Source organism: Bubalus bubalis, chromosome 23, assembly GCF_019923935.1.
Source record: "Bubalus bubalis isolate 160015118507 breed Murrah chromosome 23, NDDB_SH_1, whole genome shotgun sequence".
NCBI classification, from domain to species: Eukaryota; Metazoa; Chordata; class Mammalia; order Artiodactyla; family Bovidae; genus Bubalus; species Bubalus bubalis.
In genome coordinates, this window is record NC_059179.1 from 23,550,096 (window position 1) to 23,576,815 (window position 26,720).

Here is a 26,720-nt window from a genome sequence, read left to right on the forward strand (position 1 = left end):
TTAGATTTTTTTCCCCATGTAGGTCATTACAGAATGTTGAGACAATTTCCTTGTACTATACAGTAGGTCCTTATTAGTTATCTATTTTATATATAGCAGTGTGTATTTGGCAATCCTAATCTGTAACCATAAGTTTGTTTTCTGCATCTGTGACTATTTCTGTTTTGCAAATAAGTTCATTTGTACCAATTTTTTAGATTCCGCATATAAGTGATATATGATATTTGTCTCTGACTTCACTCAGTATGACGATCTTTAGGTCCATCCATGTTGCTGCCATATGTCATTCCTTTTTTATGGCCAATTAGTATTCCATTGTATGTATGTAACACATTTAGTTCTTAACCGATGGACATTTGGGCTCTTTCCACTTTGGTTTATTATGAATAATGCTGCTTTGAACATGAATATACAAGTTTTGAGTGGACATATGTTTTCTTTCTCTTGGTTATATACCTAGAAGTGGAATTGCTAAGTCATATGATCACTCTGTTTAACTTTTGAGGAACTGTTTTTCATAGTGGCTGCACCATTATATATCCCTACTACCAATTTGTTAGGATTTTAGCTTCTCCACATACTGTTTAACACTGTTGCCTTTTTTTTTTTTTCCAATAATCATAACCATCCTGGTGGGTGCATCCCATTGTGGTTCTGTGAAGAAGGCTGAGCGCCGAAGAATTGATGCTTTTGAACTGTGGTGTTGGAGAAGACTCTTGAGAGTCCCTTGGACTGCAAGGAGATCCAACCAGCCTATTCTGAAGGAGATCAGCCCTGGGATTTCTTTGGAGGGAATGATGCTGAAGCTGAAACTCCAGTACTTTGGCCACCTCATGTGAAGAGTTGACTCATTGGAAAAGACTCTGATGCTGGGAGGGATTGGGGGCAGGAGGAGCGTGCTGTGATTCATGGGGTCGCAAAGAGTTGGACACGACTGAGTGACTGAACTGAATAACTAGTGATGCTGAGCGTCTGTTTGTGTTCTTATTGGTCATTTGCTTATATTCTTGGGAGAAATGCCTGTTCAATCCTTGGCTTATTTTAAAATAAGCAGTCTTATCTGACTGAAGGGACAGCAGCCTTCCCATGGAATCCCAGTGAGTGAGTGCTCAAGGAGAGATTTTCCTTTAAAACCAGACTTTGTTAGGGTTCTGGCACTCTACACCTAGCCATGCTACCTCTGATTCTCATGACCCGGGGCCAATTATTTGAGCTGGCTTAGAGGTGGCTCTGAGACAGTAATTTCTGCTGTAAGAGGCCCACAGAGTCTGCCTTCTCTTGGCCAGAGTCTTCTACCATCTCTTGTGGAGATTCATGATACATGTGTTCTACAGTTAAGCCTCTGAAGAATCCCACAGTTAATACTTATCAGATATCATTATCTAATGTCTTATCAGATAAATGGTTTGCAAATATTTTTTCCCTGTTCTCTGTTGATTTTTTCCCACTTTGTTGATGGTGTCCTTTAAAATACAGCTGTTTTTAATTTTGATCAATGTCACTTTATGTTCTTTTGTTACTCAAGCTTTTGGTGTTCCCTAGTTCTTTTAGGGCTTTCTAAACTTAATATTATTTAGGGTAAAAAATGGACATTATTCAGAATAAGATCCTTTATTTATTTTACTATGGAGCATTTTAAACATTTGCAAAAATAACACTAAAGAGAATGATATAATACAATGAAGTACCTACGTACCTACCTCCTAACTTCAGCAATTTAGCATTTTGGCCAGTCTTGTTTTTACCTATATCTACTTTCACTTCCATTCATTCCCCACTGCAATTATTTTGAAGCAAGTTGCAGACTTCTATCATCTCAACCATAAATAGTTCCGTTTGAATCTCTAAAAGATAAAAGGCCTTTGTTCCAGAACATAACCGCTCTCCCATACCACACCCTAAAAACTTGACAATAATTCCTTAACATTACAGGAGAGGATCTTGCATGTGAAAATTTAATTTGGATCTAGAGGTAAAAATCTAATGAGAAAATTCAGCTAATTATGACAGTTCTTCTGTTTTCATAAGGAATTATCCAGAAGAGTTACACCACTTTAAAAAAGTTATACTACCCAGCGACACCCTTCAGTCCTATGAGTATCAAAAAGTGCTCTTCCAACCACAGGTCTTTCTTTTTTTACTTAAACAGCTCTAGTGGTGAAGTTTTAATCATGGCAGTCCTCTCCTTTATCCCTCTGGAATCTTTGTCTTTTTTTTTAGGGGGTGGGGGACACATGCATCCATTTCTAGTCTGTGCCCAGTATATAAAGTGAAAGATAAACTTCTGATTGTGTAGGGAGAGGTTTTGGAAAAATCCTGTTCTTATCAGAGATTGCACAGAGGTTCAGAGAAACACGGGGAATAGAGGAGACCAGCCCGCATGGCTTGTCTTTCAGCTGTCCAGAGCACAGTGTCCCCCATCCAGAGCCTGACTGACTATGCCTGCCCTCAGGGTACAGTATGTGGGTGGGGGGGGCAGTTCACGACTGATGAGCAGAGATGGAAAACAGAATTTGGAGGCTGAAAGACGCGATAAGATAATGATTCTATGAACAAATGTTCAGTAAGAAAGGCTGTGCTGTTTGAAGTGTAGGAGGCTTAGGGTTAAAGAAGCTGCTTAACCGTGGGACCCTTCGGAGGCTTAACTGTAAAGCACATGCACCGTGAATCTCTAAAAGAGACTGTAAACTTCTTCAACCATGTGAGCATCTTATCACAGAAATAGCTGCCTTGGAGCGGCCTCTGGGTGATGCTGATAGAAGTAGTGCAGGCTCAGAGAGGTGAAGTAACTGGCCCAGGGTCATGAGAAGGAGTGGTAGAGTGCCAGAGCCCTGACAGAGTCTAGCTTGCAGGGAAGTCTGCCTGTAGGCGGTCACTCACTGGGATTCTACGGGAAGACCTCTGCCCCTTCAGTTAGAAACCGTCGGTCTAGCCCTAGGTCACCTAGCATTCTCAGACCTTTGGTGTACTGTCCGGCAAGTGGGAGTGGTGGTAACTGCCTGGCCCCATCATCAGCTGATGTAAGGAACAACGAAAAGAGATGTGAAAGTAGTTTATAAACCTTGAATTCTTCACAAGAATGATGCTTTATTGTGTCTCTCGGTGGTCAGTGCCTCCTTTTCTATAATACTGAGCGCACCTTGCCAAGGATATGCATCTTGAGCAAAGTGAAGGACTTCGGAACGGTGAATATAAAATAGGATATTGGTACGTGCTGCCTTTTTTCCCGAGAGGTAGAGTAGCCTGCACTGACTTCTTGCTGTGATGGGATGCTTTCTCAGAGGCCCTTCCAGCATTTTCTGCCCTAGACGTTAGGCATACAGAGTAGGGTCTGCCTGCCCACCTTTGCTTTGCTCTCATGCTTTCTTCATGATTTGGACCCATGGTCAAAGTGTCTTTGAAGTTGGTTTACATACTGCTGTCATCCTGTGGCCTGGGAATCCACAGGGTTCAGGTGTGGCCTTGGTTGGCCATAATGTGATGAAAGGTCCAGCATCCTTGGCATCTGGTGTGATTCCCTCTCCAGTTTCACCACCTCAGTCATCATCTTACTTGGGCTATGGATGTGCATGTTCCAGAAGTTTCCACACTCCCTACATCTTCTGGGAAGGATAAGTTGTCTTAAAGTTTTCTGCTGGTGTTTTTGACCATGAAATCTTAGACCTGAAGAAAGTTTGGTTACCAAATACCCTAAGGAAGGAGGAGGTAATATTTGATTTACATAAGATCTAGGAAATGAGAAAAGGCTTGGTGCCAGGAGCTGTGTTTCCAGCTAGGCCTTATTAAGTCTCATAGTCCTTTAAGCAGAAAAGGAAACTTCCTGGTGTTGCTAATGGAATTTCTGGTGAATGGGAGACAAAACCAGGACCCGCTTCATCCCATTCCCCATAACTGAAAAACTGTTACTGGGGTGTTCAGTCATGTCCCAGCTGTACCTTGAGGAAGGGAGTTTGGCTTTTGAGATGGCTTAAGTGCTTTAAATTCCTCAGCTGAGAAAATTGGAGGTGGATAACCAGAGGGTTTCCCAATCCCTTCATCAAGCCTTATGAGCTCAGAGTACCATCCAGGTGCTCCCCTTATCGCTCAGCTGTTTTTCAGGTTTCTGTGACCAGGAAAAAGTCACCTGCCCTAATGTTTCGGGTTTAGCTGTATTAACTTCATTTTTACCATTTTCTCTGTAGTTGTCAATTCCCTCATCCATGTGACTGTCTTTTCTTGAAGGCCTGCTTTGTGCGATGCATTGCTTGGTACTGTGAGCAACACAGAAATGAAAGTTATGTACCTTGCCCTTAGTTGTTTATACTATACAAGAGGAGATAAGCCTGAGAATAAATGACTTTGCTGACACATAGACAAGGAGCGGATCTTCTTATAAAGCACAACCAAGATCTTACATTGGAGAGTCTGCACACTTGCTCTTATGACTTTGCACCCGGAGAGCCCAGAGCTGCTTGCAGGTCCTCAGAGTTGAGGTATGTTGAATAAAATGACATGATGTTGGCCCTTCCAGGGGCCTGCCACCATTTCACCAAAAGTGGGTTGAGTCTCTCTCTGTCCTGTCCCTAAGTAGAAGCTGAAATCAGATTTAGTGGAGGCCTTGAAGTCTAATTTCCCTAAACGGAGTTCTCTTTCCAGGTCACGTGTGTGTGTATCATGTATTTGGTGTGACCTAGGTCCCCCCTTTTTTCTTATTCCGATTTTTGGTTTAGAGAGCAGTTTGTGAGGAGACATGAAATCTTTCTGGGGACAGCCTTAGTTGTAGCTTGCTGATTTTCCTGTAGTTCTTGGCTACTTGCCAGTTTGGTTGAGGTTGAACTGTTTTCAGGGCAGGAAGAATGAACCTAGCATTTTGGTATAAAAACAAACAAGGCTGCTGTTGTGCTTGATAAAGCTAAAACTGTAGACCCAGCAGCAGCTCATTAACCATCAGTGACAGCTCCTGGTTAGTGGTAAGTTTCAGAGACCCCTAGACTTTCCAGAGAAGACAGTAAATATTTATCCACTAAGGTAATAAATACCAACAGAGTGATTGATTGTCAACAGAAAAGGATTTTCTTGTTAAGGGGCAGATAAGCAGGAGGCAGAAACCTTAGGAAGCTGTTGTAAACCAGTTTCAGCTTCTGCTACTTTGACTTCTCTCTCTATTTAAAAGATGAAGGCTGTACCATTGCATGGAGAAGGCAATGGCACCCCACTGCAGTACTCTTGCCTGGAAAATCCCATGGATGGAGGGGCCTGGTAGGCTGCAGTCCTTGGGGTCGCTAAGAGTCAGACACGACTGAGCAACTTCACTTTCACTTTTCACTTTCATGCATTGGAGAAGGAAATGGCAACCCACTCCAGTGTTCTTGCCTGGAGAATCTCAGGGACGGGGGAGCCTGGTGGGCTGCCGTCTATGGGGTCGCACAGAGTCGGACACGACTGAAACGACTTAGCAGCAGTAGCAGCATTGCATGGATGTCTTCCTTGCACCTCCCACATCCCCCCCACAAAATCAGATTCAAGATTTATCATATTTTAGGAGTAAATGTAATTAAACAGCAAGAGAACCAAGATACTTAACTTACTTAACAAAATAGGAATTCCTGCCCTTGACATTTATAGTGCTGCCATAGTCATCAGAAAGAAAAATTGTACCACTTACAGGTGCTCAGTAAACAGACATATGTGCTGGCCTCTGCACTGTCCCACCAGCTGATCTTTGCTTCATCTTCTTCGGCCTTTCTTGAATGCCCTGTGTGCCCTTGTTTTCATGCTTTTGGTCATGCTTGGCCTTGCTTAGTGTTTCACCTTCTCCCCCAAACCCTACTTTTTTTTTTAGTTAGCCGTCTCACGGTGACACTTTCTTTGGCCAGTCTGTCCCTCAACAGCTTCCTTTCTTCAAGCTCTTCTTACACTTCTGGCTCTCCTCCTTTCCTCACTTTTATTATAGGGTGCCATTTGTTTCTGTCTGAGGTCTTTTCTCCCGCACTGTGTAATTGCGTAAGTCACTCCTTCAGGGCAAGGCCAGTTCATCCAGTAGTGATCTTTCCCATCCCCGTGGTCTATCCTGGTGGCTGGACGTGACTGTGACTATCATGTCACAGAAGAAGGGGAAGTGACGGGTGTAATATCAAAACACTGTGTCCATGCGTGTTCAAGCCATTTTGTCCAACCACACAGGTCTGGCTGAAATGCCGGCTCCAAGTGCCTACTAGGTGTGTGTTTTTGAAAGAGTTACCTGACTACACTGAAGCGCATGTTTGTCATCTGTAAAATATGAGATAGCAACATAGGTTCAGGTTCTCCCTCTCTGAAATATATCATCTGATGTTTAACAAGTGATTGTGTCCTGCAGTCGTGGGCTATTTACCCAGCCAACTTCTGGGAAAACTCAGGAAAGCAGTAGGAGAGCATCCCCGGGTTTTCACGGAGGCCTTGTAGAAGAAACAAGCCCTGTGCCTTGTAGAACTCCTTGTCCCTCTCGGAACCCAGGAGAGGTGTGTTACCTTGCCTCGGCAGGCTTGCTCCTTGTCTGCCTTTGTCCAGCCCCAGGACACAGATAAGTTAGTATTCCTGATTTCTGGCAGCTGAGCAGTCCTTAACATTTCTACTTGGCAAGCTTCTGCAAATCTTTGTTCTGGGCTTGGAATTCTTCTTATGGCATTCCCCAAAATAATTACTTCAGGATCCTTTTATTGATGCCCAGCCTTGCATTCATGACATGATGTCTTGGTTTGACTTTGATTGTGGCGCTCCTGTCAATCTGGGGTTTGGGTAAGTATTCATTTCTGCATTTTTTGAGTCAGAACTCGAAGACATTTAAATGTGCTTGTAGACAGCCTGAGAGTGATAAGAAAGGTATTTTATTTTTATCTTAGATATTCTGTGTCTGCATCACAGCCTCTACTCAAAGCGTCTGGAAATAAAAGGCTTTAGGTCTGGAGATTAACTCCTGCCCTGGAAGCTGGCAGTTGCTATCTTGTTCTGACAAAACCCTCTTTCTTCAGATTCCTTGATTGCGAAATGAGAAACTCAGAGCCTTCAGCCCTAGGCTCCTTTAGCCTCTGCTGGCCAATGAACATTTCACCAGGTTACCTGAGATCCAAGGCATGGAAGACCTTCCATGCCACCTTGCTCCTTGTGTGGGGACCGGTTGCATGTTGGGAACTTTTGAGAACTTTAGGATTGTCCTAGTCTTTTACCTCATGGAGCTCAGGCCCCAGTCGGTCTGAATGCGAGGCCCTGACCCTATCCTTGGGAACACCACTGTCAGATCCAGTGGTAAGTGACAATCTTACAGAGGGTTCTAGAGCGCTGAATGGGGACATGAGTGTCTGCTTAGCGTTTAGCTGACCCTCAGTTCTGGTTTTTGCTTTACTGGTCACTTCTGGTCTAATATCATGACTCCTGTATTACTGTAAAGGAAAGAGTCTTTGGAGCCAGAGACGTCATTCAGATCCTTGCTCTTACTCTGCCTGCTATGTGACCTTGGGCAGGTCTCCATATGCCTCAGTTTCTACAGCTGAGCAGTAAGGATATTAATACCTACATGATGAGATCATGAGATGTTGGTTAAATGAAAGTTCTTAACATAAAGGCTGGTTTCATTGTCAGTACTAGCAAATAACTTATCTCTCCCTGCCTCTTTCCCAGAATTTTTTTTTAATATGTATTTTTAAAGTTTTATTTATTTAGTTTTAGCCGTGCTGGGTCTTGGTTGCTGTGCAGGCATTCTCTAGTTGCAGTGAGCAGGGGCTGCTCTCTAGCTGCAGTACATGAGCTTCTCATTGAGGTAACTTCTCTTGTTGATGAGCACAAGCTTTTAGCATGCAGACCTCAGTAGTTGCAGCTCATGGGTTCAGTGTTTGTGGCTCCCAGGCTCTAGAGCACAGGCTCAGTAGTTGTGGTGCACAGGCTTAGTTGCCCCTTGGCATGTGGGATCTTCCTGGAGCGGGGATCGAACCTGTGTCTCCTGCATCCACAGGTGGATTCTTTACCACTGAACAACCAGGGAAGCCCTTTCTCAGAATTTAAGGATGATAAATGCATAGGCTGCCTAGGAAAATGTTGCCAAAAGATTCTTAAATCAACTATAGTGAAGGAATGAATTTCACTAGCTATGAATATATATTATGTTGCAATGAGTGAGTGAGTGAGAGTCGCTCAGTCGTGTCCAACTCTTTGTGACCCCATGGACTATACAGTACATGGAATTCTCCGGGCCAGAATACTGGAGTGGGTAGCTATTCCCTTCCCCAGGGTATCTTCCCAACCCAGGGATTGAACTCAGATCTCCCACATTGCAGGTGGATTCTTCACCAGCTGAGCCACAAGGGAAGCCAAAGAATACTGGAGTGAGTAGCCTATTCCTTCTCCAGCGGATCTTCCCGACCCATGACTCGAACCAGGGTCTCCTGCATTGCAGGCGGATTCTTGACCGACTGAGCTATCAGAGAAGTATAGCTGTTGCAGTATGTCGTCTTTAATAAATTAATGCAAAGGGTTTCAGCATTACTATCTTTGTCACTACTCAGGGCCATAAACAGTTATTAAACTAGAACATTTTGACAGCATAATGCTGGTCAGTTCTGGTTTAGTGTGACTTGCAGCGTGTAGGATCTTAGTTCCCTGACCAGGGATGGAACCCGTACCCCTTGGCAGTGGAAGCACAGAATCCTAACCACTGGACCACCAGAGAATTCCCCCTCCCTCCCATTTTTTAAGTTGGTGAATTCAGCATTGAATCAAATTCTACATTGTGTCAGGGAACTGACTAAAATGGTTTGAAGATGGATTTGACTTAGCTTTGGTCCACCATGTATGAACCTGGATCACTTATATAAAAGAATCTTTTTTCAGACTAGTAGAAACTACTGATTATCATTTTGCTTCTTAAATCCCCAAATTGACTACTTTGTCCCTGGGTTGTGGTAATATTTGTAAGTCATGGCAAAATGTGAACTTGCCTTCCTGGGAATGCCTGCATTTGCCATTTCAGCTGTTCTTTCTCCTCATCCCCCAAATTTTAGAGCTCAGTGAGGGTTGGTCAAGGACTAGGGGCAAGGAAAAGTAGATCAATGAGGAAGATGCCATTCTCAGTGGTCACTTTGTTAGAGTATGTGATGTTGTTTTCGGTTTAATGCTGCCTTGTACGCAGAATCTTATAATCTTGTAAAAAGAAAAAAGTTGACAAATGCTAATTAGAAACACTGTCTTGAGTAGCATCCTTAAAAGAATGATTTATTAGGTTGCAAGGAAATTGGGAAGCCTGTGTTGCAATTTTGATCATTTAGATTGAACTTTGACAAAATTATTTTTTAATTTCTAGTAATCTTGTTGCAGTTCCATTTAATCAGAGATGACTGCTGATAAATATTATTTAGAAATGTGGAAAGTTCCCTTTGTCCATTAGAGCAAGGATTCTTGACTGTCTTGCTCACAGAGGTACCTCCAGCTCCTACACCAGTGCCTGGCTGTGGGCGTTCAGTAGGTGTGGAATGAATGAATGAATAGTACGCTTACGCCATGTACTCTTTCCATAGAGCTGTGGGTGTCATGCTGTCTTGTCAGGTAGGTTCAGAGCAGAGTTGCCCAGGAGGGGTTGAGGATGCCTTTTCCAGTAGTTTTATTGTCAAAGTTAATAATGCTGGGTGTGTTTGAGGATGGTCTATATTTGAGGAAATGAAAAGAGGGCATGGAAAGCTGTCTCTTCTCTCTTCGCCAGAGGGATGTGTCTGAGTGTCCAGGCCTGCCTGGCTGGCTGTTCATCCTGTGTGTGAGGGTAGAAACAAGGCATGGGCTAGACTAGATGACCGCATCTTGAGGGTACATATTCGCTGAAGAATGGCTTCCTACTCCCCAAACACCTGCAGTGGCAGAAGCCACTTCACCCCTCTTCCCTTCTCCATAGCAATGAGGCTGCTGGTCATTTCTTTGTGAGACTCCAGGAAATGGCCCAGCTGGCTTGGCTTATTCATTTCCTTGTCAGGAAAGTCGATGTGACCTTGACCGTCAGTGGGAGACCTGCAGCAAGTACATTGTGTGTCTGGCTGGTTTCACTAATGATTGAAAAGTACTTTTGGCAAGTCACCTTGCTGTAAGTGTTATGTACTGCTAATTTATTGTCCTCAGTAGAAATGAAAGATAATAGAGGTGAAAAATAATTTGCAAGAATCATTTTTTATTTACCTGGGTCTGCCCAGCACAGTGCCAGTCCCACGGGGGCCTTTGCTGAGTATCACTGAAAGAAAACTGTTGCAGAAAATAAAAAGATGAGATATACTTGCTTTGAGTGATGGAAATATCATTAATCTGCAGCCTAGAAAGTTATTAGAAAGTAACTTTGGGTTTACAACGTTCCTCTGAAGATTGTTCTCCTTGTGCGTCGTTTCTGCAAGTCCAAATCCAAACACAGACCCTTGCTACTGTTGTCTTTGCTAAAGGTTTCACGGCTGGAGGGAGGGAGTGTGACCTGCTGTTTAGGGAACGCTAGCCAGTCAAGAGCTGGCTTACACTGCTGACTGGGAAAAGTCAGGTGAGGACGCCAACCCCGGGGCCTTTGCTTCCTGTACAAAAGCTTGCCTGTAGAGAGCCATTTCTCCATAAACTGCACTTAGAGAAGAAAGTCTGACAAACCTGAGGTAGTGAACTTTTCAGAAGCAAGAGTCAGTTTAAATATAGAGATCTGCTTCACTGGCAACTTGGAGGCTGCGGTGGGACTTGTTGTACCTTTTGTAAGACAAGTGAGGAAAGATGTTGGCACCTGTACATGCAGTCTGTTTATGAAACATAAACTCTCCTGTCAGAGCGAGGGCTCGAGAGGTCAGCACCCAAGGTAACATGTCCTACCTTCGCTGGGAAAGAGGTGCCTCTCCCAGCCCTCTCTGAATTGCATCCATCTCTTGAGAAAGTTGGAACAGCCAGGCACGGTGCACTGTTGAGCACGGGTTCTGGCAGAGGTGGGGTGGGGAAATTTCTGTGAAACTGACAGCTCCTGGGCCCTGTTTTCTTAACCAAGGAGGAGAAACAATTCCCTGGGAGCTCTTAGAATCCCGTCATTATTCAGAGAAATGTAGCTCTTTGCAGCGTTAAAACCTTGATTTATGTACAGTCCAGCCTGCTCAGAGCCGAGGGGAGCAAAGGGGAGGGGGCAGCAGCCTTGTCCCCCCTCACTGTCGGCTCCAGCCCTAGGTGGGTCCAGAGCTGGACTTCGTGGGTTTGCAGCACATCCTTCTCAGTATTCTACAGCAGCTGTCTGGAGTTTTTTCTGCCGTGCCTGAACTGATGTCATTTCCCCCTTGGCAGACAGCTTCAGCTTTGCTGCGTCTGAGATATGTCACGAGAAGGTGGGGGTGGGTCGGAGCCAGGCGGGGGGAGCAGCCAGGAGAGCAGGAGGAAGAGTGCCCGCTTGGTCCCAGGACTCTGTTTACTTTTTCTTCTTTGCTAAGGAAGGCCGGGTAACCGGGAACGCTGAGCACCAGACCCGCCAGGGAAAATGCTCCTTCCAAGACCTTAACTTTTCAAAAGCCCTTTGTTCCCAACGTTAGTGTGGACGATGCTCTTGCAGGATGCCTTTCCTTTTGGGTCTTAGACAGGTAATGAAACGGGTGGTCTGGGGATTGGGTTCGGAAAGGGAAGAGGGTGGGAGCTTACTTTTCGCACTACTGCTTTGGGTGGAGGGAGCCTTTTAGAAAATGTCTCGCAGTTATAGCAGGCCAGCTCCCTTACAGAATTTTCCAGGCTTTTCTTCCTGCTTTCTAGTTGCTTCTTACTCTCCTGGCCACCGGGTTCTTAACCCCCATGTATCCCTGAGCTCTTGCTGGATTATCTGTTCTGATTTTCCATGAGACACAGTAAAACCATTGCCAAAGCCTTAGTGAGGAAACAGTTGAGGGGTGAGGCTGGGAGGGGGAGAGGCGGAACAGGATTCCTGATCAAAACCCCTTTTATTCCTTCTCCATTTTGATTGGGTTAGTGAGCAGAGTTCTCTTCACAGTTTTCTGCTTCTGAAGAGATTCTGAGTTGGGGTGGGGGGCCTTCTTTTAAAGGGAAGGGCTCCTTTTAGAGACTTTCTCCTTTTAAGCCTGTGGTCAGGGCTGTGGGTCCGAGGGACGTCCTGAATGTCTCAGAGGGGTGGGGGTGGGACTGACCACACTCTGGTCTTCCTGATGGATTTTTCCAAGTCAGCAGACCCCTGTGGCAGAGACTTGAGTACTTTGCGAGCCGCCGTTTGAAGTAGGGGCACTTGAGTTATAGCCGGTAACCTAGTGTGGAATGAGAAAACAGTAGCGACCAACTGCGGTCTTCTGAGAACACAGCTGTTGCCAACCACTTGTTCCAGGGCTTCTGAGATCAGGCCACCCCCGCCCCCTCTTTGGTCTGAGAGGCATGTCTGTATCGGAATGTGTAGCTGTAATCAGCAGCGGCTGTAAGCGGGGGTGGGGACAGACAGACACCCTTCTGCTGCCTGTTCCTGGGTGAGAAAAAGCCACAGATGTGATCAAACCAGAGTCTTACAAAAGAAATATATATGCTTCTAGGGACTGCTGTTTAACCTCACACTTAGAAAAGGGCTAGAGTGTCCCTTGGGTGGCCGGAAATTCTCCTAAAAGTAAGCTTTTCTGAAAAGCTCCACATGTTCTATTACTGCTTTTGTTACTGTTCAGAGTTCCTTTGATGCAGAGACAGGCAGAGAGCGTGGGGACCCGATTGGAGCACTTCCTCTGTCCCTCAGGAAGGGCTGTCCTTTTGACTTGTGGGCAGAGTAAGCCCTGGCGAGGATTTTGAGCAGTGTTGGAAATAGGAAGCATCTCATGCTATGTCAGCAGGTGGGGAATAGCAGCTGGAAACTGCCTGGTACAGTGGAAAGAGTAGGCCTGGGGAGCCAGAAAGACCTGCCTCTGTATCTTGGCTCCTCCGCAGGGTCTCAGAGGCTGCATAACTGCTCTGAACCTCGTCTTGAAAATAATAAAACCTACTGGAAGAGTTATTGGGAGAATTTGACGGAAGAATGTATTTAAAACACCAGCACTTTGGCTAACTGAGAATAGGCATTTAGTAAAAACATAAGGAAACTAGAAGCTAGAGGACTGCTAGCAGAGGTGGAGGATATGATGGCAGGAGCTCTTGCCCTGGGATTTGGACATTGTTTGTTGACTGCGACTTAGGAGGCCGTTGCTTCCTGTAATCCGTACTGTAGTAATTACTATAATCTGTGCCATGTCCAGTAACCTCCGCACAGTTGAGTGAGAGGATGCAGAGCTGGGTGGCATGGCATGAAGGACTGGTTTGGTTGTGGGGAGCGTCTCAGAGGCTGCACAGCAGGGGTGAATCTGCGTTCTTGTTTCTGAATGGGTTCCTGGTAGAGGGCTGGACTTGAGGACCTCCTGAGGCCCTTTCTACCCCAGCCTTCTGTGATTCAAACTTGGCCTGTGAAAACCCTGAGTATTTTTGGTAACATAATTTTGTATATTTCCAGTATTTCTGTGTCTGACAGTGAAGCTGTGTTCTTTATTGGAGCTATTTGTAAATGCCAGCCTTCTAAAAATTACTTGGTGATAATTCTGTTTTTAAGAAAATGACACAAAACATATACGCTGTTAGTCTTTATCATACATTATATGTGTGTGTGTGTGTGTGTGTGTGTATATATATATATATATATATATATGGAGAAGGCAATGGCACCCCACTCCAGTGCTCTTGCCTGGAAAATCCCATGGGCGGAGGAGCCTGTTAGGCTGTAGTCCATGGGGTCGCTAGGAGTCGGACACGACTGAGCAACTTCACTTGCACTTTTCACTTTCATGCATTGGAGAAGGAAATGGCAACCCACTCCAGTGTTCTTGCCTGGAGAATCCCAGGGACGGCGGAGCCTGGTGGGCTGCCGTCTATGGGGTCGCACAGAGTCGGACACGACTGAAGCGACTTAGCATAGCATATATATATATATATGCTGCTGCTGCTAAGTCGCTTCAGTATATATATATATGCTGCTGCTGCTAAGTCGCTTCAGTATATATATATATATGCTGCTGCTGCTAAGTCGCTTCAGTCGTGTCCGACTCCTAGCGACCCCATGGACTACAGCCTAACAGGCTCCTCCGCCCATGGGATTTTCCAGGCAAGAGCACTGGAGTAGGGTGCCATTGCCTTCTCCGAGAAGAGAGAGAGAGACACACACACACACACACACATATGCTTTCATATATTATTTCCCTCCTAATACACGTAACACACCTATCTTATGTGGATTGTGATTCTGTTTCTCTGGTAGTTGTGCTGAGGCTTACAGAGGTAAGCCACTTGTCCAAGGTTGATCAGCTAGCTAGGGAAACTAGCTAGGTCATTAACGTTTATTTGTTTTTGGCTTTTTTTGTTTGTTTGGTTGATTGGTTTGTTTTGTTTTAAAATATTCAAACCCCCAGGCATTTTGATTCCAAAGCCTGGTGTTTTCCTTGCTATCTACCAGTGTCTATGAAAGTGGAGTTGGATTAATGCATTGCTCCCACCGGGGCATGTTTTCTGAAGTTTATTTCTAGGTGGCCCAGGTACCAAATGAGACGCGTGTCTCTGGGTCCCCTTTTGCTTTTTACTCTGTGGAAGATTCTCATGCACATCGCATCTACTGAATAATGCCACTGCACTTAATGAATGTGGATCTGGCACAGAGGATAAATAAAGCACCGGGCTTATTCCTAGAAATCACACTCTAGTGCAGTAGTTCTCAAATGCATAAAAATCACCTAGGAGTGGGGTGATTAGAATATAGATTCAGTAGGTGTGGGGCCAGGGCCCAGGAATCTTCATTTCTATTAAGTTCCCCAGGTGGTTCAGACCTGGTAATATCTGGCCACACTTGGAGAGATTCCACCTCAACTTGGCCCACACCCCTCACCCCCTTCCCTGCACTTTAGTAGCTTGGATATAATGATAAGACAGTGTGCTAAGCCTGAAACAGAGGACCGCCAGGGACTAGGACAGCAGAGGGTGGGAAAGCATCAGGCTTGGGGAGCAGGATGGGCACGGAAGGCTTTCCTGAGAAGGTGATACTTGACCTGAGTCTCGAAGGATGAGTAGGAGTTTACCAGACCTATGAGCCGGGGAAGGAGCATTCCAGACAGATCAGGTTGGGAGTGTTGTTTTTGTTTTCTCCTGCAGATGAGAAAGGACACTGTCATCGATGAGTCTTGGTATTAGGTATTCCTGAGATAAGACCAGGACCTTGCTTCAGCAAGTACTGGTGTCCTTTATGACACAGAGAAGGAAGGAAAGCATGAGGGGCCTCAATCCAATAATGAGCGTGGCATGAATTCAGTGTCTATAAAGGGCAGCTAGGCCTTGTTGTTGTTTAGTTGCTAAGTTTTATCCTGCACCTCTGACTCTTGCAGCCCTAATGGACTGTGGCCCACTAGGCTCCTCTATCCATGGGATTTCCCAGGTGAGAATACTGGAGTGGGTATCCATTCCCTTCTGCAGGGGATCTTCCCAACCCAGGGACTGAACCCATGTCTCCTGCATGGCAAGTGGATTCTTGACCACTGAGCCCCCAGGGAAGCCTTAGGCTGTGTTCGTTCTCCAGTTAAAGGACAGCTAAGACAACCCCCTGGAAGCTACAGGGTTGACTAGAGAACAGTGTTTGTGCTTATTGGGGCTGAAGTTCTGAAGAGAATCACCTGCTGTACTTTTGGGCTGTGGCACCACATGGTGCATTTTAGGTAGAACATGTAGTTGAGCATGCCGTCCCTTCCTTATCTGGCAAGATCAGAAAATGAGTTTTCTGGTTAAGAGGGAATCTATCCTGTATACCTAGCAGATGGATTACTGATTTTCAAAGAACAAGATTACAACAGAATGTTCTTGGTCTGCTGATTTGAATGAGTTCTATTTCATGTTTAATTCAGAAGGTATTGATTTTATAATGCTGGAAGTTCTTGTGACCAACATCTCTATCTGAAAAGTATTGAGCACCTGTTCTACTCAAAGCATGTTGTGGATACAAAGGGGTAGAAACTTTATCCCCGTGCTCACAGGTAGGGGGCATAGAGCGAGCTCACGGATGGTGGAGCTTTACGCAGGTGGCGGCGCGTGACGTTAGGAGCGGAGCGGCACGGTTCCCGGGTGGAAAGGTAGCTTTTGCAGGTGGTCCTTTCCCCAGTCCAGTGGTCTCGGTTGTTGCACAGCAGGTGTGTGGAAGGACCAGTGCGAGTTCTAATTGCTGGAATGCAGCCTGGATCCATCAAGACGATAATTTATATTCTGCACCTCGAATGTTGCCTTTCTCTCGGAAAATTATCCCCTGAGATGTCCTCACTGAGGAAGTGTGATGATCCCTGGTAGTGAAATAAGTCGTCCCCAGCGAAGCTGTGGTGGGTCTGGGCCCTTTCAGGCAGTGTGCCCTTCCCAGGTTGGAACGTATGGGGTAGAGGCACAGGGGGCTGTTTACTTTTTTTTTTTTTTTTTAATTTATTTGTTTCTTAGCCGCACTGGGTCTTCGTTGCTGCGCGGGCTTTGTCCAGTGGGGCTGAGCAGGGGCTACTCTTCGTTGTGGTGCGTGGCTTTCTAGAGCACAGGCTCAGTAGCGGTGGTGCAGGGACTTAGCTGCCCCGCATCTTGTGAGATCTTCCTGGAACAGGGGTCAAACCCATGTCTCCTGCACTGGCAGGTGGATTCTTAACCACTAGACCACCAGGGAAGTTTTGTGTTAGGCCCTTGCATGGCCTGATGCTGAATATGACAGAGTAGCCAGAGTGCTGAACCCTAGTTACTCCCTGGACACAGTCAGAAATCTTCGGGACTCCCTAGGACAACGCTGAAAGTGCTGTGAGGGAGCCGCAAGTGGCGAGGGCATGCCCAGGGAGAGGGCTGAGGGAATTTGCTAACTTCTAATTTAACCCCTACACTGCCGGCCATGATACTTCGATTATTTCATCATGACAGCCACCCATGAGGTAGGAGTTCTTATCAACTTTCTCGTATGAGGCAACTGAAACTACGAAGTTAACTCTTGGAGATCACAGAGCTCCGGTGCGGCGGTGGCAACTCTGGAGGCGGACGTCCTCAGTGTCGTCTCTTCTCTTGCATGTCATAGGAGGAGTCTCTGCAGCAAATCTGCTGTCAGCCTGCCTCCCCACGGCCCTGTTCCTCGTCTGGGATTGAGTTCCTAGTCACCATTACCCTCCTGTGTGGGCTTTTTATCCTTGAAAGTTATGACCAACCTAGATAGCATATTAAAAAGCAGAGATATTACTTTGCCAACAAAGGTCCATCTAGTCAAGGCTATGGTTTTTCCAGTGGTCATGTATGGATGTGAGAGTTGGACTGTGAAGAAAGCTGAGTGCCAAAGAATTGATGCTTTTGAACTGTGGTGTTGGAGAAGACAGTTGAGAGTCCCTTGAACTGCAAGGAGATCCAACCAGTCCATCCTAAAGGAGATCAGTCCTTCGTGTTCATTGGAAGGACTGATGCTAAAGCTGAAACTCCAATACTTTTGCCACCTCATGGGAAGAGTTGACTCATTGGAAAAGACCCTGATGCTGGGAAGGATTGGGGGCAGGAGGAGAAGGGGATGACAGAGGATGAGATGGCTGGATGGCATCACCGACTCGATGGACGTGAGTTTGAGTGAACTCCAGGAGTTGGTGATGGACAGGGAGGCCTGGCGTGCTGCGATTCATGGGGTCACAAAGAGTCGGACACAACTGACCAGCTGAATTGAACTGAACCAGGTTTAGGACATAGTAAGCGAGACCCTGCTTGAGGGAACTGGCTTTAAATACAGCAGCAGATACCAGGGTAGCACTTGTTTGTACTACCAGAGGTGGAAGCTAAAATTCGTATTGGAACTGATTTGTAAAAATCTGTGACTACTACAAGCGAGAGCTCCATAAACACCTCAATTCCCTCCTGTCACCTAACAGAAAGGGTGGTTCTCATCTAAGCCTTTCAGGTGACTTTTTTAAACACCCGCTCCCCACCCCCCACCACCAACCGTCTCTGTTGCAAGAAGCTGCTTTTTTAGAGGAATGTGCTTGTTTTTCATCACATTTCTGTTATCAAAGCAAAGAGAAACCAGCAGACTGGACAAGTAACTCAGTGGAAAAGAAGACTGTATCTGCTGATTTTGAAACTTTTATCCAGAATGGCGCCAAAGAAAACATTCACTTCCTCCAGTAATATCCCATGAGTTTGATCCACCCCCTCCCACCCCTTTTCCTTGAAGAGGTAAATTTTAGTCTAGGAAAAGAGTAATATAAGGCTACTTGGGGGGAATAAAAACCAAACTGCTATAAAGTTTCTTTCCCTGCCCTGACTCCCTAACACCTGGATGACAGTTCCTCCTTGGCACTAATCTTAATTCTATTTATTGATTTGTAGTAACAGTGAGTTGAAACGCCCTGCAAATTTGACCTGGTTTAGCCATTTCTGCGCTTGCTCTGTAGCCATTGCTCCTCTGGGAAGGGCTCAACTGGACTTGAACCTGGACCTACCTCAGGAGAAGCATCTGTTGCGAAAATGGAGATTCAATGCAATGTCACTTGCTTGACCTGTCTTGTTCTTTTAACTAAAAGAGATAGGAGGGGCAGTGGCAGAAAATACACACTCAGGAGAGAGGGAGATAGGCATTGAAGACCGGCAGCTGGAGTGTGGCACAGTGACTTCTTTACCTGAAAGTGGTGAATTGTTTGCTGGGACTGAGTTGCATAGAAGACATTGGATCCCTTGGGCATTGAATAAAGAGATTCAGAGTATTCTTTATTGTTTGGTTCTCTTGCTTAACACACATGTTCTCAGGAGCTTCCACTGAACTGTGACACATGGTCTCATTCTTGGTTTCAAATATTGCACAGCCTATCCTATGGTTTTCTTCAAGGGTTTGGAAATCCTTGGGTTCCCCCCCACCCCAGGCAGTAGTGTGAATACCTATGACCTCCCACTCCTTGGGGTGTGGTTCTGGAGTGTGGTGAGGCAGCCTCGGATAGGCTGGAATGGGCTGCCCACAAAAATAGAACGTGCAATCATTTCCCTGCCTTGGGAGTAAGTTTCTGGGTTGATGAACCAGGCTCAGACTGTGCTGGGTTCCTATAAGCCCAGGGAGCCATAGGTCGGTCTCAAAGGTCTGTCTCAAGTCATCATGTGAAATTTTGTTGCCACAGCCCTGACCTAACCCTTGGAGGATCCCTTCACGCGGCTGCTTGTACAGTGTAGCTAAGAGGCATGGGGAACATGGGGGAGGAACAGCCTGTGGGGTTACTTCATCGTCAAGTCACCAGGATGAGTACTTCCTGAAGGTTTTGTGTGTCTAATCCTTCGCTGGGTAGGTGCACTTGTGAGATTGACTTCATCCTTCTCTTAGGGAATTTACAGAGTGGTCGGGGAGCCCAAAGGACAATCAGGTGACAAAGACTGGATGCCACACGATTCTGCACTGAGTTGTGTGGTTCAGTTTGGCTGGAATGGTGGTTCTGAACTAAGGGCAATTTGTCCCCTCCCCAGGGGACTTTTACCAGTGTTTGGACATTGTTGATTGTCGCAACAAGTAGCCAGGGGTGGAGTGGGGTGTTGATACTGGCATCTAGTGGATAGTGGCCAGGGATGCTGCTGAACATCCTATAATGCACAGGAGGGTCGCTGCAGCAAAGAATTCAGTTCAGTTCAGTTCAGTTGCTCAGTTGTGTCCGACTCTTTGTGACCCCATGAGCTGCAGCACACCAGGCCTCCCTGTCGAACACCAACTCCTGGACCTCACCCAAACTCATGTCCATTGCGTTGGTGATGCCATCCAACCATCTCATCCTCTGTCGTCCCCGAATTATCTGACTTCAAATGTCAGTACAGTTGTCCCTCAGTATTCACGAGAGTTTGGTTCCACAAGCCCGGCAGATAACCAATATCTGAGGCTGCTCAAGGCCTCCATGTAAAATAACTGTGTGCACTTGGCTTTCAGCATACATAGGTTCTGCATCTGTGGATTCGGCTCTCTGGGATTCATCCTGCGGGTACCAAGGGCTGATGAGCCAAGGTGGAGACAGGATGGGCGGAAAACTACTGCTGCTTGGTGCGTGGCACTCTGCTCAGGAGGCAGTCACAAGCCACAGGCCTCAGCATGGGTGAACTGAGATGTTCTAATAAAGAGGAAGGAAATAGGGGTACTTTTTCCTGCTGCTTTCTAAGCAATATACATTATCTGCCCACAAGTTGAGAATCTTAACATCTTGGTTGCCCCAATCAGCAGGAACTATGCCTTCTCAAGGACAGGTTTAGAGTTCAGTTTTTATGGCCAGTAGATAAAATCAAACCCTTTTGGAACTGATACTTTATCTCTGAAAAATCTGAACAACCACCCCCAGAAGGGTAGACTCTCAGAATCGCCCAAATATCAATAACTTTATACAGCTTAAAGAACAATTGTTGTTTAGTCACTCAGTCATGTCCAACTGTTGTGACCCCACTAACTATAACCCATCAGTCTCCTCTGTCCATGTGATTTTCCAGGCAAGAATACTGGTATGGGTTGCCATTTCCTTCTCCAGAAGATCTTCCCACCCCCGGGATGGAACCTGCATCTCCTGCTTGACAGGCAGATTCTTTACCATTGAGCCTCCTGGGGAGCCCTAAAGAACCATTAGGCTACAGTTATTTTAATAACAATCCATATTTCAAGCTGGATGCCTATTGCTGTGGCCCTTGTTGTTGTTGTTCAGTCGCTCAGTTGTGTCCGACTCTTTGTGAACCCATGAACTGCAGCTCCGCAGGCTTCCCTGTCCTTCACCCTCTCCCAGAGTTTACTCAAACTCTGTCCATTGCCTCCATTGAGTCGGTGATGCCATCTAACCTCACTCATTCTCTGTTGTCCCCTTCTCCTCCTGCCTTCAATCTTTCCCAGCATCAGGGTCTTTTCAAATGAGTCAGCTCTTCCCATCAGGTGGCCAAAGTATTGGAGCTTCAGCTTCAGCATCAGTCCTTCCAATGAATATTCAGGATTGATTTCCTTAGGATTGACTGGTTGGATCTCTTTGCAGTCCAGGGGACTCTCAAGAGTCTCCTCCAGCATCACAGTTCGAAGGCATCAATTCTTCAGCACTCATCCTTTTTAATTGTCCAGCTCTCATATCCATACATGACTACTGGTAAAACCATAGCTTTGACCTTTGTAAGCAAAGTAATGTCTCTGCTTTTTAATATGCTGTCCAGGTTTGTCATTGCTTTTCTTCCAAGGAGCAAGTGTCTTTTAATTTCATGGCTGCAGTCACCATTCACAGTGATTTTGGAGCTCAAGAAAATAAAATCTGTCACTGTTTCCATTGTCTCCCCATCTGTTTGTCATGAAGGAATGGGACTGGATGCCATGATCTTGGTTTTTTGAATGTTGAGTTTTAAGCCAACTTTTTCACTCTCCTCTTTCACCTTCTTCAAGAGACTTTTTAGTTCCTCTTCACTTCCTCTTCACTTTTCTGCCGTTTGGGTGGTGTCATCTGTATATCTGAGGTTGTTGATATTTCTCCCAGCACTCTTGGTTCCAGCTTGTGCTTCATCCGGGAGGGCATTTCGCATGATGTACTCTGCTTAGAAGTTAAATAAGTAGGGTGACAATATTCAGCCTTGATGTACTCCTTTCCCAATTTTGAACTAGTCCATTGTTCCATGTCCAGTTCTAATTATTGCTTCTTGACCTGCATTATAATCTATCTTTGATAACAGAAAAGGGGGATGCTAAATTCCCCTTCTTCTAAATCATCTGGTGTCTCTCTTAATCTTTAGATGTCAGGTCTTAAAATTCAGAAAGTTCTTTAAGGTTATTCAATCTTTTGAAGACAGCCTCTGGATTCTGACGATTTTAAGAAGTCTTGTATCTGTTCACTCAGGGGTAACATTTTTAATGTAACCCTTTGTTGAGGTAGAAGCCAGTGGTTTCCTTGAACTTTCTACTGGCAATAAATCTCTGGTACTGGTCTCTAGTGGAGGAGGGCACGGTAACCTACTCCAGTATTCTTGCCTGGAGAATCCCATGGACAGAGAGCCGCAGGCTACAGTCCATAGGGTTGCAAAGGGTCAGACGTGACTGAGCACTGGTCTTTAGACAGTCAGGCACACAAGACAAGTCCCATTATTATTAATATTTCTTTTGCCCCCAACAAAAGCTTGGTGCAGTGATATGGAACTACTGAGGAAAAAACAAGGTTACATTTAGAATTTTGCTTAAAGTGAAGAAGGGCTCTGAGACCCCACATGTCCTTCACTGTCCAGTGAAACTGTAGTGAATCTTTCTCAAATTACATCAGCAACAAGTTAACATGTACCTTCAATATTTCATATCCCCTTGAAAACTGCACCTCTTTTTGGGCAAAGTGATCATTTGATTTGATCAAGACATGTTCAAGGTAAAGCAAAGACTTTGATGAGCTAGGGCCCAGTCATAGAAAGAATACTGAACCGAAAGTCAGGAGATCCGAGTTATGACAGTCTCAATTCTGTCATCTGCAGCCTTAGGCTAGGTGTCAGTTCCTCCTTTGTAAGATAAGGGTGGTAGCACTTCTGATCTCTTGTTGGGTGTTGGCTGGCAGGCTCAAAGGTGAGGCTGACTGTTCAAGAAATTTGAAAAGCTTTTGAGTCCTGTAAAAATGCGTATTATATAAACTGACTAGGTATGTGTGTGTTGTGTATATAACCATCATTGCTTCAAATTATGACTCTGAGGCTTTGCCACATTATTGGGGGTGGGGGGCGGAAAGGGAATGAATTCTGTTGATTGGACTGTATTTGAGGCACAAAATGAACCTGAATATTTTAGGAAGATTTTCAGCAATAAGAACTGAAACAGAAGCTTTTTTTTTTTTTTAACCTAACAGTTTAATAATTACAACGTTCCTCAAAGGCAAAGTCCATGTCTTATCTTTCATTTTTGTGCCTGTCAGCATCCAGCATGAAAGTTTAGGATAACTGCTAATCATTCAGGTTTTGTTCCCACTAAAATTCAGGCTTTAGATCCAGAAAACTTGTTCTAACTGTGTGATCACTCTGAATCTCGGTTTCCTGGTTTCCTGTAAAAAGAGAGGAATATTTAACTTGGATAAAAACGCCCAGCCAGATGCTTGATAAACACAGGCACTGGGCAGAACTTGGTTCTCTGTCTCATTTCCTGAGTGTTGTGGCTGGAGGTTTTCCTGACTGGCTAGAGATCGTCTCCTGAGTCCGAGAAGAGGGACCCTCCTCTTTGTCTAGGTACCTGTTTTGTGTGGCACTTGTAAGATGTAGCTGGAGCCTCGGTCTAGAGAGTTCAGATGTCTGCCATTCATATTTGGGCCTCTGAGCAGGCCTTAGCCTCAGAGTGAGAGGATGAATGGGGTATTACTGAGCTTGAGAGCAGATGGAGCTCATCAGATGCCCACAGGGGCTAGGCAGTGACGTGCTTGAGTCAAGCAGATGCGGTTTCTGGACAGTAGGGATTTTTGGACAGTAGGGGTTTTGGGGAGGCCGAGGTGGAGCTAGAGGCCATGTACATCTGTAACCCTATCTACTATGGCCCCGGGATTTTCAGAAGCTGGAAATCAGAATTTCTGTATGAATCCTTTTCATTTTAAGATGTTGAGAGTTAATTTCATTTTCCTTTTTTATTGTAAAACAAAGGTACCACGTGGACGTAGAACTCAGTAGTGGCCCTTTGTGGCCCATGGGTGAGCAGTTTGCTATCCCTGCTTTCAAACAGGAGGGGCAGTGATACAGCTAATATAGAACGCAAGGACTTGCCCTCCTGACCAGCTGTGGAGACATTATAGTAGAATTGCCTTCCTGTTCTCTGAGTACCGCTTGCTTTGTACATGCTCTCTCCTATTTTGTCCCTCAGCTTTGCACCAGCCCTTGCTGAAGAAGGCATACTTCTCGGTGCATTTATTCTATGGCAGAAGAAGCCATTGATGAGGGATTGCCAGGATACCTCAAGGGAGAACTGTTTTTCCTCGTAAGTGTCCAGGGGTGAGAGAGTGGCAGGTTAACCCAGTGTCCTGAGCTGCTACCACCGGCCAGACCCCACAGGCCTGCATGCACTGGGACATCAACAAGTAGCCTTTAATAAAACCATGGTCTATGTTGCAACTTCCGATCTTTGCTCTGGGATTTTCCTACCAGGATCAAGTGGCTTTTTCTGAGTTTGTTATTCAGGTTCCTAACAGCAACACAGGAAATGGGTTTTTATTTCTTTGCTGGCTGCTCTGTTTGGGGGCTGTTTAATGAGTCTCCAGTTGTAGTGCAGCTTTGGTCGCAGCAGGACTGGTGTGGATAGCAGCTTACCTGACCTTTCACCTTTTTAAAAAATTATGATTATGATCTGTTTGTATTTTTTTATGAAATCAGGCAGGAGAGCATAAGTAATTTTATGTGCTATGTTTCTAAGTGACAACTCTTGAGGGTAACTGTTGGGATGTGTTTATGATTATAGAAAGAGATATAGTGGAAGTCTATCTCTTCCACTTTTAGAGGTAAAGAAATGTGTATGCTGTACGTTTGTTATAAATTTAGGACAATGGTTGTTGAATTTAAATATATGTGAGCATAACCAGGGGAGTGTGCTTTTTTTTTTAAAACTTTTTATTGTGTAGTATATTGTAGCTGATTAACAATGTTGGGAGTTTCAGGTGGACTGCAAAGCTGTACATATACATGTATACACTCAGGAGAGTGTATTTTAAAAGGCAAATCTTCAGCCTCTACCCCCAGAGGTTCTCAGTCTACATTCTTAACAAATATCCTGAGTGATTTGGGGCCTGTGGACCATACTTTGGGAAATGCGTCTCTATTTTGTTGCCTTTGTTGTCTAAATATGTTCATGGCCACTTGAGGACAGATTCACTTATTTGTGAGATGCCCTGGTTTGTTCTCATTCACTGTGTTGTGCTACCTCAGATTCTTGGAGAGAGTCAGTCTCTTGAGAGTCCTACAGAGAATTGTTTAGGAGACCCTCACAGGTTGACATACAGGGACCAAGTCCCTACTGCAACAGGGGTCCCAGAAACTCCTTCAGCAGCACACACTGCTGCCAAATCTTGAAGCAGCTCCCCACATTGGTTGTAGGCTTTTTCCAAGTGTGTCACTAGCTCCAGGGTTTAGCTTTACCCTTTAAAGTACTTTACAACCAGCGTATGGGAGACTGGGTGCTCCTAGCCAGGAAGCTGGAGCTTTGAGCCCTTAAGGGGTAAAGCACACTATCAAATCTGAGGGCTGAGGTTGAATCTTACCAGATTAGATTTATTGGCTTGATTAGAGAAGCATGCCCAGGCTGTTTGTCCTTCCGGAAAATGACTGAGCTCAACAAAATAGCATAAAAATCCATTCCTAGTACCCTAGTGCATACAAAACAGAATCTTGGTTCACATCTTAGCAGGGGCTTGCCCCTTATTAGAAAGGAAGAAACCATAGCTAGCAAAGCTTAAAGGAGTAATTGTCATGTGTAATATACCTTGGGAAGAATACAAAAGGAGAATGTGACAGTCCCTACTGTCAAAGGGAGACTAGAGAAACACCTGGGAAACAATGGGCCAGGACTCCTGTAGAATCATCCCTCTGCCTCACTTTACTTTCCTTCATCCCCAGCTCTTCTGAAATGTCCTCCCACCCTTGGGGACTTCCCTGGTGGTCCATTGATTTAGACTGTGCTTCCAGTGCAGGGGGCATGGGTTCCATCCCTGGTTGGGGAACTAAGATCCTGCATGCTGCACAGAGCAGCTGGGAAAAAAAAGGAGGGGGGGGATCTTTGAGCAGTTCCTGTTTCCTTCAGCTCTTCAAACAGCCTTAAAACTATTAGTAGGAGAAAAGTGATTTTAACTAACTTATTATAAAAATAGAGGTAAATTCACAAAACTTTATACAGAGTGTATTTATGTTTTATGACCACTTGCAAAGGACGTGAAAGTGTTTCGTTTTTAGAATTTAGCGATTCTGTCTCGACGTGCAAGTGTGTTCAGTCACTTCAACTCTTTGTGACCCCATGGACTGTAGCCTGTCAGTGTCCATCCATGGAATTCTCTGGGCAAGAATACTGGAGTGGGTTGCCATGCCCTCCAAGAGTCTGTCTAGGATAGAACAAAAATAGCTGATTCTGAGTTAAAGGTACTTGTCTGTTGTACAAGGCATATGAGGTCTGGCCTCATTCTGAATTCTCAGTACTTTCTTTCACACTACTCTTCCTTAGATTCACTGTGCTCAGCCATGCTAGCCTTCTGTCTTTTCCTAGAGCACACCAGTTTCATTCTTGCATTGGTGTCTTGGCATGTACTTTACATTCTCTCTGCCTAGAACACATTTCCCACAGATCTGCTTAAGCTGGCTCCTTCTCATCATTCAGGGCTCAACTCAGACATCACCTTCTTAAGGAGGCATTTCCTGACTGCCTCATCTAAAGCCCTTTGTCCTATTATCCTGTTTTAATATCTTAATGAAGCTTATTAGTACTTTAAATTCTAATTTCACTTGTTAATTTTCAGTCTTCCCTCACTGGAATATATTTAAGATCTTTTTTGTCTTGGTTGTTCTCCACTTTCAAACAATATGCCCAGATATGAGTTTATTATTGTCTGAAAATTCCATCTTTAATCAGTTGTCTCTTTAAATATTGACTCCATTTTCTTCTTTCCTTCTTTAGTGTCTTATTTCTTATTTTCCATTTTTGTGTTTTCTCTTAATTGGTAGAAGCTGGTTGCTGGTAATTTTCTCAGATCTGCTTTCCAGTCTACTGATTCTCTCTTTAC

At 45.1% G+C, this 26,720-nt stretch overlaps 1 protein-coding gene across 4 annotated transcripts in view; it reads left to right on the plus strand.

Moving 5' to 3' along the window:
* Positions 1-26,720, plus strand: part of WBP1L (WW domain binding protein 1 like) — a 61,108-nt gene that overhangs the window by 12,919 nt on the left and 21,469 nt on the right. The window contains exon 2 of one of the 4 annotated variants that reach the window (XM_025274156.3): positions 8,289-8,336. The exons of 1 other annotated variant lie outside the window; for it this stretch is intronic. In XM_025274156.3, coding sequence (XP_025129941.2) covers positions 8,289-8,336 — 48 coding nt within the window. Of the gene's footprint in view, positions 1-8,288; positions 8,337-10,942; positions 11,577-23,860; positions 23,939-26,720 lie in introns of those variants that run through there. 2 more of the 4 variants (XM_006064899.4, XM_006064898.4) reach the window with 2 other exon arrangements.